Source organism: Macrobrachium rosenbergii, chromosome 25 (genome assembly GCF_040412425.1).
Source record: "Macrobrachium rosenbergii isolate ZJJX-2024 chromosome 25, ASM4041242v1, whole genome shotgun sequence".
In the NCBI taxonomy this organism is placed as follows: Eukaryota; Metazoa; Arthropoda; class Malacostraca; order Decapoda; family Palaemonidae; genus Macrobrachium; species Macrobrachium rosenbergii.
The window spans coordinates 44,112,098-44,125,611 of NC_089765.1; the positions used below are offsets into that span (position 1 = coordinate 44,112,098).

The 13,514-nt window shown below is 42.4% G+C and overlaps 1 protein-coding gene across 1 annotated transcript in view; it reads right to left on the reverse strand.

Moving 5' to 3' along the window:
- Positions 1-2,766: 2,766 nt before the first annotated feature.
- LOC136852621 (uncharacterized) overlaps positions 2,767-13,514 on the reverse strand; it is a 55,037-nt gene continuing 44,289 nt past the window's right edge. The window contains exon 2 of the mRNA XM_067127538.1: positions 2,767-8,378. Coding sequence (XP_066983639.1) covers positions 5,127-8,378 — 3,252 coding nt within the window. The 3' untranslated portion in view covers positions 2,767-5,126. The remainder of the gene's footprint in view (positions 8,379-13,514) is intronic.

A 13,514-nucleotide genomic window follows, 5' to 3' on the forward strand; every position in this document is an offset into this window, starting at 1 on the left:
CTCCACTGAAGAGAATGAAGGTGAAGCTGCCGATGAGGGACCAGCTCCTCCAAGGACAACAGACGACCAAGAACAACTTACCACTGCCGAGCCAGTTGCTCCTGTCATGACAGGATCAACTGCGCTGCCTCTCTGAACTTGCTGATATGTGAGTCTGAGGGGTAGACTTGCTGCTGCCATATCTTTCAGCATGCCCAGTTACTTTACCCTCTGCCTGTTTGTGAGATTGGACTTCTCAAAATTGATCACTACTCACAAGTTGTGACAAAATTCAAGAAGTCAGTCTCTGTCCTGCAGCAACTGCAGCCAAGAGACAAGGGTGAACACTCGAGTGAACACCTGGGGAGCGGTTGGGAGTCTGAAACAAAGTGCCCTGAACTGGAACACCATCTCCCCGAGGGTAAAGCGGAGGTACCTGAGAGAGGACTGGTGGATGGGTATTTGGAAACATGCATCCTTCAAGTCCACTGAAAGCATGACTTCGGACTCCCTGATGGAATCAAGTACTGACCATACTGTTTCCACCATCTTGAACTGGGTCTGGCGAGCGAACCCGTTCAGGGAGAGAGATCTATCATGACTTCTACAGCGCCTTTCTTCAGCATCTCATTCACCTCTTCTCAAAGGGTGAGCTGGGAGCATAAGTCTGGAAGTGGAACGGACCATTGGTGAGGGGTGGAGGGAACTCAAAGGGTAGTAATCCTACCTGGACATTCACTACCCAGGTCCTTGCTCTGCATCACCACCATGTTGCCCAGTGGATTGACAGGCAACCCCCCACCAATGGCAAGTGGGGAGGAACACCTCCCCTAGCATCCTCCTCCCTTCTCCTTACCCTAGCCCCCTTTCCTAGGACAGGTAGGGGGCTGAAGAGGGCGCAACTGTGCTCCTTTCACAGCAGGGGCAAAAAGGACTGGGTATTCCTGGGACCTAAAGAGGAAGGGCCAGCCTGGCCTTCAGGTCAGGCTACAGTGCCACACGAAGACCTGGAGGTCTTGGCCATTGCCTGGTGAACAAGCATGTCATTGTTTTTGACCCTTGGCACATCCACCGTGGCCTTCCACTCTCCTCTAGGGAAGAGGGAAGTGGAACCCAGTACTGGTCCGTTTCATACTGCCAGTGCTGACTCTTACCTGACAAACCTGTTATCCTGAAACAACAGAGCATCTCTTCACTTAAGAACCAAGTTTGCCCACAGGTTAGTTGTTTGGTGGGCTAGGTAGGTGATGGCCCTACCTCAAGACAACATCAGTCTCCTGAATGTGGATTCTTCAGATATACGGAACCCCAGAGAGGAAGGAGCGATCTTGGCCACAGCAAGGGAACAAAGATCAACCCAGGAGACTGCTTGGAACGCTGCCATGGTGGTTGATTTCATTGCCGCTGCCTCCTGCTACGAAAATGAAACTCCTTCCGCAAGGAGGGGGTCCAACGAAACACCCGGACACGGATGAACCAACCTGTTTTGTCAGCAAAGGCCTTTCCGAGGGATTGTATTATTTCCTCTGGTCAGTGAGAGGCTGAGGAAGTGTCTTGCATGATTGGCTAGACTGTAGTCAGTTCCCCTCCCTAGACACCAGAGAATTCATCTGGTCCAAAACCCTACCAGCAAGCCCTGACCATAGTAACCCAATGAGACCCTGGATTCCTTCTGGGGTCCCCAAAAAGACTCGATGGCTGATGAGTGGTCCACAGGGAAAGCCATGGTCTCTTCCTTGAGATTGTTGTACTGCCATATCAAACAGATGAGCTCTGAAAAACTTCTCTGCAACTGAGGGGGTGTCCGAGTTCTGGGGCGTAGGACCCTCAAGTCCTTACAGGTCACAGTCCTCGCAGGTTACTCGCTCCGCAAGAGAGGGACGCTCGCCAGAGCCCCTTGGTGATCTCTCCACCACCAAAGCATATGACCAGTCCAGCCTGAGGGCAGAGCCTAGAACGTATGCTTCCGTGCTCGGGCTGGGCTGGGTGTGAACGGTCCCAGTCCCGAACCCTAGGCCTGACTGGTTCCCGGCTCCTGGAAAACCTTGAGGAGGTGGAGGGGACAGTGTGCAGATGAAATGCCAACAGACATAATGTCGATGGACAAAATGTCAATGGGCAAAGTAACATAATATGTCCAAAGGGGACAAATTGTCGAAGGAATAAATGACTTTATAAAGAACATGACATGATGGTAGGTTTGGTAAACAAAAGCCATAATTGATAAAAATTGTATCAATAAGCACAAAATTTATTTATTAAAAAATGCAATTACCAGTAATTAAAACTTTATCAATGATACAAGTGTTACAAATTATGAGCAACTGCTGTTGAGAACATGACACAAATGATGATAGGTTTCATTTTATTTTTTAAATAAAAGACATAATTGATAAGAATTGTATCAGTAAGTACAAAATGTATTCATTAAAAAATATAAAACTTTATCAATAATACAAATGTTACAAATTAGAGCAATTGCTGTTAAGAACATGATGTAAATAAAGGTAGGTTTGATAAACAAAAAGACATGATTGATAAAATTGTATCAATAAGCACAAAATTTATTTAAAAATATATAAATTTTATCAATGATAAGTATTACAAATTATGAGCAACTGCTGTTATGAACTGTATCCCTTCATCTGGATCATAATTTGCGACTAGGTTCTTTAATCTCTGGTTGATTCTAATATATTTTAGGTTCTGCCTTCCAATTTCTTTCCCCTAAGTTAACTGAGATAACATTTCTGTATTTGCTTGTTCTCTTTTCATTTTTATAATCAATTTTTCTAAAGATGCCAGCTTAATAACCATTCTCCCGTTAAAAGCATTATGCCACCCATCAACCGCATTATTTGCACGTGGCAAGTCATTTACGACATGATTACGAACTGACCACAGTTGAATTTCGTAACAGGGTTTATCATCGCCCAGGTTGGACTACACCTAACCATGTCGCTTCAAAATACGATAGAAATTCATCTAGCACAGATTCTACTTCATCCGTTAGAGAAGCAAGAAGCTCATCAAATAAAGGATATACTGTACACAATCAGGAGGAGCAAATGCCGGTGCTTGAAACTGCTTTATGATGAAAGCATTCCTGGTTTCTGTTTACCAGGACTGTAAGCTAACCAATAGGATTTTGCGCCAAAGGCATTGGCCAAAATGAAAAATAATCCACGAATAATAGTAGTTTGGAATGTTTTTTTTATACTATTAATAGCAGCTCTCTTGAAATCAACACGGATTGAGGTTGGGTTCAAATTGGGGTCTTTTAAAAAATTAAAAATAAACTCGTAAATTTGCTTATCCTTCATGCTAGTAAAGCAATACACCATTGGTAGTTTTGTTATCTGTAACAAGGGCATGAATTGTATACAATTGCTTCCCTAAAGGAGGTGAATCAAATGTCCCATCGCAAAGCCATATTGAATATGTTTCTAAGATTCCATGATTGTTACATATCGAGTAAATGCTAATCTCCTCATTTTCATGTAACAAAAAAGCTTTTCCTCTTGTATGTAGTTGTAGTCAAATCTTCATCTCTGTTACTTACACTGCGTTGTCATCTAATTGTACAAGCAATTGACTCTTCCTTTGGTAAAGCGCTACAAACATCTAGTGATACATTTGCTATAGTGTTGTGGATTATATCTGGGGGAATATCTTCTGTAACACTGGCCATGTCATTAATTTTGTTCTGAATTTTAATAGCATCACATCTGAGATTATCAGGCTGGTGATAATGGCTTGTAAAAGAAAGTACAGTATTGTTAGAAGTTGTTATTCTTCCACTACAACATCCACGTTTTTCACAGCGCCATAAAATTCTGTTTTCCATTTGCTTACCTACAACATACGCATAACCTTCGTAAAGAAGTTTCTTGCCACCTTTATTTGTTTTGTTATCTCCATTATATCGATGGGTTGGTTTATAAAAACAACTTCAACACACTTCCGATCTTTACGAACTAATGGTGTTGGAAAAATATGCTAAAACTAAACAATCTATCTTTGTTAACAACTTCTTTAACGAGACAACTACATATTCAACATGCTTTATCAGAGAAGATTAACAGAGCAGATAGAATAGGAAATAGAGAGAGAAAAAAACTAAGTGGGAAAATGAAAGGGAATTTGTAAAAAGTTACAGTAAATTGTTTTACTTATTTTCTGTTGTCAACATTTTGTCCTGTTTGAACGGAAGCGTGCATTTTGCCCGCTATTATGTCCGTCAACATTATGGCCATCGCCATATTGTCCCGCAGCCAGAGGGGACAGGTGAGTAAGGCCATGGGCAGTCATCAACCTGCGGTGACAACAGCTGTATGTGAACATGAACTGGGGCTGTCCAGCAGACGTGCTACAGTCTTCTTAGAAGCCGGAGCCTCTACAGTAGAAGAGGACTGGATGGGGGACCTCCTCTTGCCTTTCCCAGGTGAGCGGGCCGGTAAGCTGATGTCACCATTCTGAGACCCTTGCATCACTCTCCTCAAAGAGCGCAAAGGGGGTGAGTGAGCTCCTGCCCACTCTCTACTCACTCTCTCTTGCTGGGCCATGCTGGTAGCCAGGCCTAGGTCCACAGACCAGGGACCCTTAACTGCCCAGGAGGGTGACTTCCTAGGACTGGTACCGGTGAAACCCCGGCAGTGGTTGCTCCCGTGCTGTCAGCAATGGGAACTGCAGTACTGGAAGTACTGCTAGCTAGAGATCTGGCAGCCTTCTCCATCGGGCTATGCTGGCTTATTCTTACCTGGACAGCTCTCCTAATAATTAAAGGTTTCCTCTCACCAGGCTGTTGTAAGTTAGGGGTTTGCATTATGAAATACTGTATAAGCAAATAATCATACACAATCATATAGCACAGAAAAAACAACAAAAGGAAAGTGAACAGCAGTCAGGCAGAGAGGCGCAAAGACACCTTCACACAACGGCAGCCGAAAGCAAGGTGGAGTGCAGACCGACTAGTGGGCGGGGCTTCCCCCCCCTCTCCTGTTGGTAGCTAACGACCTTATCTGAAAATTAACGGCTGTTCCAGCTTGTGTTCGCAAACAAAATCCTATGTAAAGACCTAAGGTTTGTATATCTGTAGGAAAAATTACAAGTTAGGACTTCAAGCAACCTCTGTGGGTCAAAGGGTTTTATCCAGATGTAATCAAATGCCTTTTTATACTATACATCCAATTACCAAAACAACATTTAATCCTGATTTTACAACTGGGAAAAACTTTCCTTGTAAAGGTATAAAATATCTGTATTTTGAGAGCCTCATCAAAAAGAAAGCCTAAATTATCTATGTCTAAAACTATTTCCAAATTAGGTAAATATCTGACATTTCTCAAAACCCAAAATATAAGAACCAAAATTTTTTCCAAATCTATGCAAAGCACCTTTCCTTGAAGGATGACTTGATGTGGATAAAGGCAAAGTCTTTTTAGTGCTAAACCTATTTCATAAGGATCCAGAGAGAAAACATCAGTCAGTAAGATGGAAGTTTTGGGCAACAGTTGGTGCTCTTCGATCAAGCTCGGGTGACCAGGATGCATATAACAACATGGACTTATGGCTACCATAAAAACCTTCAGTTCAGGAAGAGTCTTAATCAATTCTGATAGCTGGAAAAGATCCTCACCATAAAACTTAATTTTCAGTTCTTGAAGGTGGACAGCTTTCCTTAAAAGCTCCACTATATCATTATCCACTGGACACCTAACTGTAACTAACCGACAAGAAGATGATTCATTTAGCAAAAGCAAGAGACACTTTTTTGTGAATTTTAAGTCTATATCATCCCTGCTGAGAAAATAATGAAGATCCAAATGAATATCTATTGGATAATTGGCAAAAGTGTCAATAGCTCTGGGTAAAAATTTGGATGCATCATGAGGTCTGCTAACACAAGTTGAGTCATAGCAATAGTGAAGAAACACAGACTTTGGTACTACATACTGCAAAAGCTTCACAGCCGCAGGGAAATAATACTCTTCCATAAAAGACCAAGTTATGTTCTTAATGTATATACACATCATCTTTGTGAATAAATGGTCATCTGCTTCCTCTATAAATAAAAGGAAATCATCATATACAAAACCATGCATATTTCTCCTTGTCAATATAAGCACCAGTTGTTCACGTCTTGGCTCATTAAATAGTTTTTTGACACCCAAATAGCCCACAAGGAATAAAACCCAAAGGCCTACTACATTCTCCCGCATAAAAAGCCATGCATTATTCTTTTCTGATGCTTTGAAAGAACCTTTTGACCTTTTACCACTGTAATTTTTACTTATTTCTAATTTATCCCTATGAAGCATACAGCAAGGCCTCTCCTCAAAAAAGGCATCAGTCGACAATGAGAACCTCTTATCATAAGTTCTCTGAAAGATGTCATCAGGCAAATCTTTCGATAAGCTATCCATACTAACCCTTCTTCTATGGGAATATACTTCTGGATCATACTGCAATAACACATATCTCCTACTTCTGAAAAAATATATGGCAGTTGTCAGGATATCCCAATTTTCTGATACCATTTTGTTGGCAAATGCTCTGGCAATCAAAAAATCTGATAATGTCCGATGAATAAAGGTAAATTCTTCCCTGATCTCTGTAGGTGTAGCCCTTTCCCCATATAAAAAGAAAGCTGACATAGTATCTGTGAATGGAAGGCCGAGGTCTGAACATTTCTCTGCAAGATACTGAACTTCGTATTTTTTTAGAGTAAATTCAAAGTTTGAATCCTTAACCCACAAAACACAACCAAGGTAATCTAAAAATATATTCACTTTGTTTTGTAGGAAAGATTTCAGTTGATTTAACTGATTAAACGAGTCTCTTGCTATAAGCTTTTGGATGATATGATCTAGTAACAAGCAGTAAAGAGCTGAGCGCGACTTGATCAAAGAAACTTTATCTGGGTTGTTAAGCCACAGTACAACAATAATAGTAATGTACAATGGAACATGAAATACATCCCAACTGACACGGTTGTCCCTTTGACAAAAGTCCATAAAACTCTGCAATTTGAAAGTCCTTTCACCATCGTCTGTCACTGAAACATTAATTAATTTCTTTGCACATTCTTCAACATTACTTTGGGAAAATCCTTGTACACAGAGAGTAAGGTAAGTTCGATTAATCTTACCTAAAGTAATTTCAATTTCATTTCTAAATTCTGTTCTTGTAGTAATCAATATTCTAGAGTCTGGAAATTTCTTACAAATTTCCTTAATCACTTTCTTGGTATTATTACTTGCTTCATCATAACCATCTAACAGCCAAAGAAGGGACACGTTTTTGAGGGCAGATATAATATCATCAGTTTCCAGTTGCTGTGAGACACTTTGTAAAACCTCATCCTTCAACAAGTCTTTGACACTGCAGCTACAAACATGACGTAACTCCACTGGTATAATTAGTTCAATGTTTTCCATTCCAAGCATTGCTGGTTGGGAGGAGAGCCAATCATGGACCAAAAACCGGAATAAACTTGTTTTACCAATTCCTGGGGGTCCAGATGCTATAATCACATCTGGTAATTCCCCTGAGGATAGTTTTAAAGTTATTAAATGCTGCATGTCAACTTTATTTTCACCTTCAAGTGTTAACTCAGTGAATATATGCTCCACATCTAGATGTGAACAGTAAGAGTCCAAAAGCCAAGAAAATGGATTCAAGATTCTAAGATTCTTACCAAGTCTCAGGATGTCCTTTCTTCCCTCCCTGATAAGACCAGATTTTTGTTCACTCCTTAGTTTGAGAAGAGCCTCCTTATAGGGTTCCCAAAGATCAACTCCACCTAAAAGCACCTCTTCCATTGCTGTCTCCATTTCAGCAATGTCTGAAGCTATCAGGTGTCTTTTTCTCAGCCCTGCAGCTACTAGAACACTTCTGCATAATTCTTCCATATCCTTGATCTCTTCCTGTAGCTCACTGAAGGTGAAAGAAACATCTTCATGGGCACTTGTGTTTCTGTGATTTTTCAACAGTCGAAGACTATTTTCAAGTGTTCCAGGTGTACTCCACTTTGAATCATTTGTGTCAGCTAATCCACAAACATGCTGAAGAAGAGTGTACAACAGAGATATATCAAACCCTTCAGTTGGTTCGTCATTGTCCAACTTCCTTCTTTGACTTACACTAAAGTTCTTCTTGTATTTCATTTGTGAAAACCCATCCAAAGCAAAAAGGTGATCTTTAACTGACTTTCCATTTTTGGGTCTAAGTAGTAAAAAGACTTTGTGCATCACTGGTTTAACAACTCGATCAAGAGCAATTTTATACCTTAACATATAGTGGTCATCAGGTAGAAGAACTGGAGTACTCACAGGAAGAAAAATGTAGAGCAATGCTTGAATAGTTCTTCCAAAACAACTCATTTTCCTGTGAACAATCTGAAAAATACCATAATTTAACAATAACTGATGCTATGGGCACATTATTTTGAGCTAAAATAATGAGAGAATGAAATGTCACTTGAAAATAAAATCAAAAGAAAGCCACAACACCCAAACATTTATGTCATAGACTTAAGTCCACTTCTGTGGAAACACAGTTAGGTCAAGGTCAACTGTCAAGGAGTACCTTCCTTTACATTCCATACATATAATATGAGAGATTGTTTCTGGGACATAAACTTAGGTTCATTATAGCCAAGTGACCCACCAAACATGGTATTTTCATAATAAAATTAAGTTTCATATATACTTACCAAGTAATTATATAGCTATACTTTCCACTTGCGTGGCAGTTAAAAATTTAAAGTTCGCGGTAGCGATTTGTTTGTTTATAGTGTAGGTAACTACCCAACCCTCTATCAGGGAACAATGGGTACAATATCATCACTACAGTACTTTTGTGCTTAATGTCCATCAGAGGGGACGAGGGAGGGCTCTGATCTTGTAATTACCTGGTAAGTATACGGTATATGAAACTTAATTTTATTATGAAAATACCATTTTCATATATGTAACTTACCAAGTAATTACATAGTTGAATCCCACAGTGATAGGTGGTGGCATAAATGGACATATTCTGTTCCATGAATTTGCAACATAAAAATCTGTTAGCATTAATAAAATGCTTGTTGTAACTTACCTGGTAGGAGAGCGGCAGTAGATGATTACTGCCTTGGTCTGTGCTCATCTTGACCTGTAGCGACTTAGCGGAATGGCTGTGATACATCCCTACTTTTGAGAGGGGGCCTTAGAGTGAAGGAGACTTCCAAACACGCATAAAGCAAAACAGGAAAACTGCCCTTGCCCTGGGCACAGTATCAAAATACAATACACCAATAAAAAAATAGCTACCAACATCAACAACAATAAAGATTAAAACCATCGTACCACTACCACAGACTGGTGGGCACTCCAGGTATAAGCACCCCTAGGCTCCCCAAAAAACTCGACACCCAAAATTTCAGGGTGAAGGAGTTACGGATAGGAAGGGTTGCTTCCTATGCTTCCTCCCACAATATCGAGCCAGCCACCAATAATGGACCTAAGGTACTGCAATTTTGGTACATCGTTTCAATTTCTTTAAGATCGTGTGAGGCAAAAACGGAATTGCATTTCCAGTATGTCGACTGGAGGATAGTCAAGAGTGACATACTACAGTATGCCTGCCTAAAGGCATACAAAGTGGGGACAGCTCTAATATCGTGCGCTTTCACCTTAAAGGAAGGTAGGACATCATCTATTCGAGAGTGCGCCTCGATTATCAGACTTCTATGAAAAAATGATGGAGTATTCTTAGACAACGGTTTTGAAGAGTTCTTGATGGAACACTAGAAGTTATTGAGAGGGCCTCTGATTCTCTTTCTCCTGTAAATAATACCTCAGTGCCCTCACTGGGCAAAGGACCCTTTCCTCCTCCTCTGGTCCTATAATGTCCATTAGGTTTTTAATAGAGAACGAGCGTGGCCAGGGATTAGACGGGGACTCATTCTTAGCGGGGAAGCCAAGTACGAAGGTGCATACAGAATCTCCCTTCAAGAAACCGATGCGCTCATTTATAGCCTGCAACTCGCTTACTCTTCTGGCAGTTACCAAGGTTACAAGAAAAAGTCTTATTAGTTAAATTCTTGAATGAAATGGTACAGAGAGGTTCAAAAGCAGGACCCGTTAATAATTTAAGTACAACATCCAGGTTCCATGACACAGAGTTGTCCTCCACCTATTTATAAGTCTCGATAGACTTAATCAGATCCGTTAGGTCTTTATTGGAGGCCAAGTCTACTCTATGCTTGAGGCCTGATCTCAGCATAGCTCTATAGCCCTTAATAGTTGATGGAGAGAGTCCTTTGGGAGTCCTGAGAAAGAGAAGAAAATCTGCCATTTGGCTTACAGTGGTTTTAGCAGATGAGTTGTTATTGGTGCTGCAGCACCTGTGGAAGATAGCCCACTTGGCCTGGTAAACTCTGCTAGTAGACTTACATCTACATCTAGAAATAGCTACTGCAGCTTGCTTTGAAAAGACCTTCACTCTGACCAGTCTCCGGACAGTTTGAAGCCTGTCAGAGCTAAATCAGACAGTCCTTGATGGAACTTCCAAAGATGAGGCTGTTTGAGGAGATGTGGACTTTGAGGCAGTAACCTTGGGAATTCCATAAGAAGCTTGAGAAGGTCCGGGAACCATTTTTTGAGAGGCCAAAAGAACGCTAGCAGGGTCATCAATATGTTTCTGTGACTCTTCAATTTGTTGAGAACCACCCACCCCCAATGTTGAATGGCAGAAAGGCATGGAGGTCCAGGTTTGACCAATCTATCAGTACTGCATCTGTTGCCCATGCCTGATGATCCGGGATTGGCGAACAAAATAGACGAAGACAGTAATTCTTAACTGTGGCAAACAGGTCCACTGTCGGTCTGCCCCACAGCTTCCAGAGGCTGCCACAGACAATGGAGTGCAGGGTCCACTCTGTCGGAAGGACCTGGCCCTGTTGACTTAATCCATCTGCCAAGACATTCATCTTTCCATGGATGAATCTGGTGATAAGTCTGACCTGATTCTGGTCTGCCAAATTAGCAGCTCCTTCGCTGCCTGACAAAGAAAGAATGAGTGGGTTCCGCCCTGATTCTTGATATAGGAGAGAGCCGTGGTGTCGTCAGAATGTACCACCAAGGTTCTGTTTGCTATTGCTTTCACAAAATGGTTCAGGCCGAAGTGAAAGGCAGATAACTCCTTGGCGTTTATAGGAGCTTCCTTTGATCCAGAGACCAAATGCCAGAAGCTTCCTGAGCATCCAGAAGAGCTCCCCAAACCTGATCTGAGGCACCTGCATAGAAGGAGAAGTCAGGGCTCAGAAGTAGTAGAGACTTTCCCTCTAAAAGTCTCTCCCTAGACGTCCACCACTGGAGATCCTCCTTTATCTCATTCGTAACTGGGAGCGTCACTGCGTCCAGTTGCTGTCTTCTGTTCCATCTTGAGCGTAGAAAGAACTGAAGGGGCCTCATATGAAGTCTTCCTAGCTTCACAAACTGTTCTAAGGATGAGAGGGTTCCCAGAAGACTCATCCATTGATTCGCTGAAACTGGAAACGAAAGAAGGTCCTGTACTGACTGAAGGCAGGGCTCCACTATCTTTGGGGAGGGAAAAGCCCAAAAACTCAGAGTTGATTCTCATCCCTAAATAGAGAATCTCCTGAGTTGGGGCTAGCTGGGACTTCTCTTGATTTATTAAAAGTCTGAGTTCCTCTGCAAGAAGAAGGGTAGCCTACAGATCCTTTTTTTGCACTGTTCTTGAGACTGGGGGCAGAGGAGCCAGTCCTCTAGGTATAGACTTATGTTGATAACTAGGAAGTGAAACCTTCTCGCTAGAGGTGCCAGGACTCACGTGAATACTTGTGGGGCAGTGGAGAGACCGAAACAAAGGGCCCGAAACTGAAAGACTTTGCCCCTGAAGACACATCTCAAGTATTTCCTGGACTCTGAATGTACTGGAATGTGGAAATATCCATCCTGCATGTTGAGTGTTATCATCCAGTTACCATGCTGGATGGAGGATAACACCGAGTGATTTTGAACTTCGTCTTTTGTATGAAGAAGTTCAAAGCACTGAAGTCGAGGACAGGTCTCCATCCCCCCTGATGACTTAGGGACCATGAACAAGCAGCTGTAAAATCCTCTTGAAGCCTGATCCTCCACTACCTCTATGGTCTTCTTCCTTAGGAGGGAAGACACTTCCTCCAAGAGAGCTACGAATTTCTCGGAGCCCTCTGAGTATGCCTTCAATGCAATCAGCGAATTCCCGAGAGGAGGGTACTCTAAGAACGGGATCGAGTAACTCTCTCTGAGGCCTTTTGCACTTCATCTTTGCCAAAAGAGGGAGAGTCTGGTTCCCAAGGGCACACGAAGGATAGAGGAGTCACTTTTTAGAAGAGGTTTTGGCTGAAGCCCTCTTGATGGACTTAGCAGAGAGACACACCTTGGAGGGGGGTCTCGAGAAACCCTATCTGCCTCCACGAAAGGGATGCTGTTGCAGAGGGGAGACAGACTCGACAGAAAAGGCAGAAGGCTCCTTGGGGCGCTTTGAAGATTGTGCAAGAAAGTCTTGGGTTGATTTTTTCCGCAAATCGGTGGCAATCTCCTTTACCGCTGACTGAGGGAACAAATACTGCTTATCCCAGGGAGAATATAAAAGTGCAGACTTCTGAACAAACGTCACTCCTCTCATGGTGAAGGAGCACCACAACTCCCTCTTCTTCAAAACTCCTGTGGCGAAAAGACCCCAAACTTTGAAGGAGCCATCCCTCACTGCCTTATCTGCACAGGATAACACTCCCAGCCAATCCACAGCCAAGTTGGGTGCCAAAACTTCATGGTCTTCTATTTTTCTGGAGAGAGCTCCTATCAACCAGTCCAGAAAGCTGAAGACTTCCAGTACTTTAAACAAGTGCTTCACACTGTGATCAAACTCCAAAGAAGTGAAGAAAACTTTGGCAGAAGAAAAAGACAAGCGATGAACTGAGTCTATTAAACCTGAAAAGTCACCTTGGGAAGAGACAGCACCTCCCCAAGATAGAGCTTCTCCGTTCGAATAAGAGAGATCTGACCATCAATCTAGCAGGAGGAAAGGCAAAAGCGGCCTTCCCTTGTTCCCTCTTAACGGACAACCAATCCTCTACTTCTCCAAGCGCCTTTCTCGCAGACAAAGAGAGAACCATCTAAGGTAGACACGAGCTAGAATCTGCTTGGTTTCTCATAAGGAACGAGGAAGCAGGCGACACTGGAGCAGCTGGTTGGAAGTGAGAGGGGAAGGCTGCCAAAAAATATCTCATCAGGGAAGCATAAGCCGTAGGAGGAGGGTCTGGTACTACTACTTCCTCCTCTGAAACAGGAGACAAAGTAAGGTCTTGAGAAGGCTTATGTGAAGGGGGGAACCTTATGCAGAAGGCCCAAAACATCTTCTAACTGCTGCTTGATATGCGCGAAAGAAGGATATTCAGGCACGCGAGTGGGAGACAATGATGTAGGTGTGCATTAAGTGTAAGTTGGGTGGACAGTTGGCGCCTGGAGCCCAGTTGGTGCCGA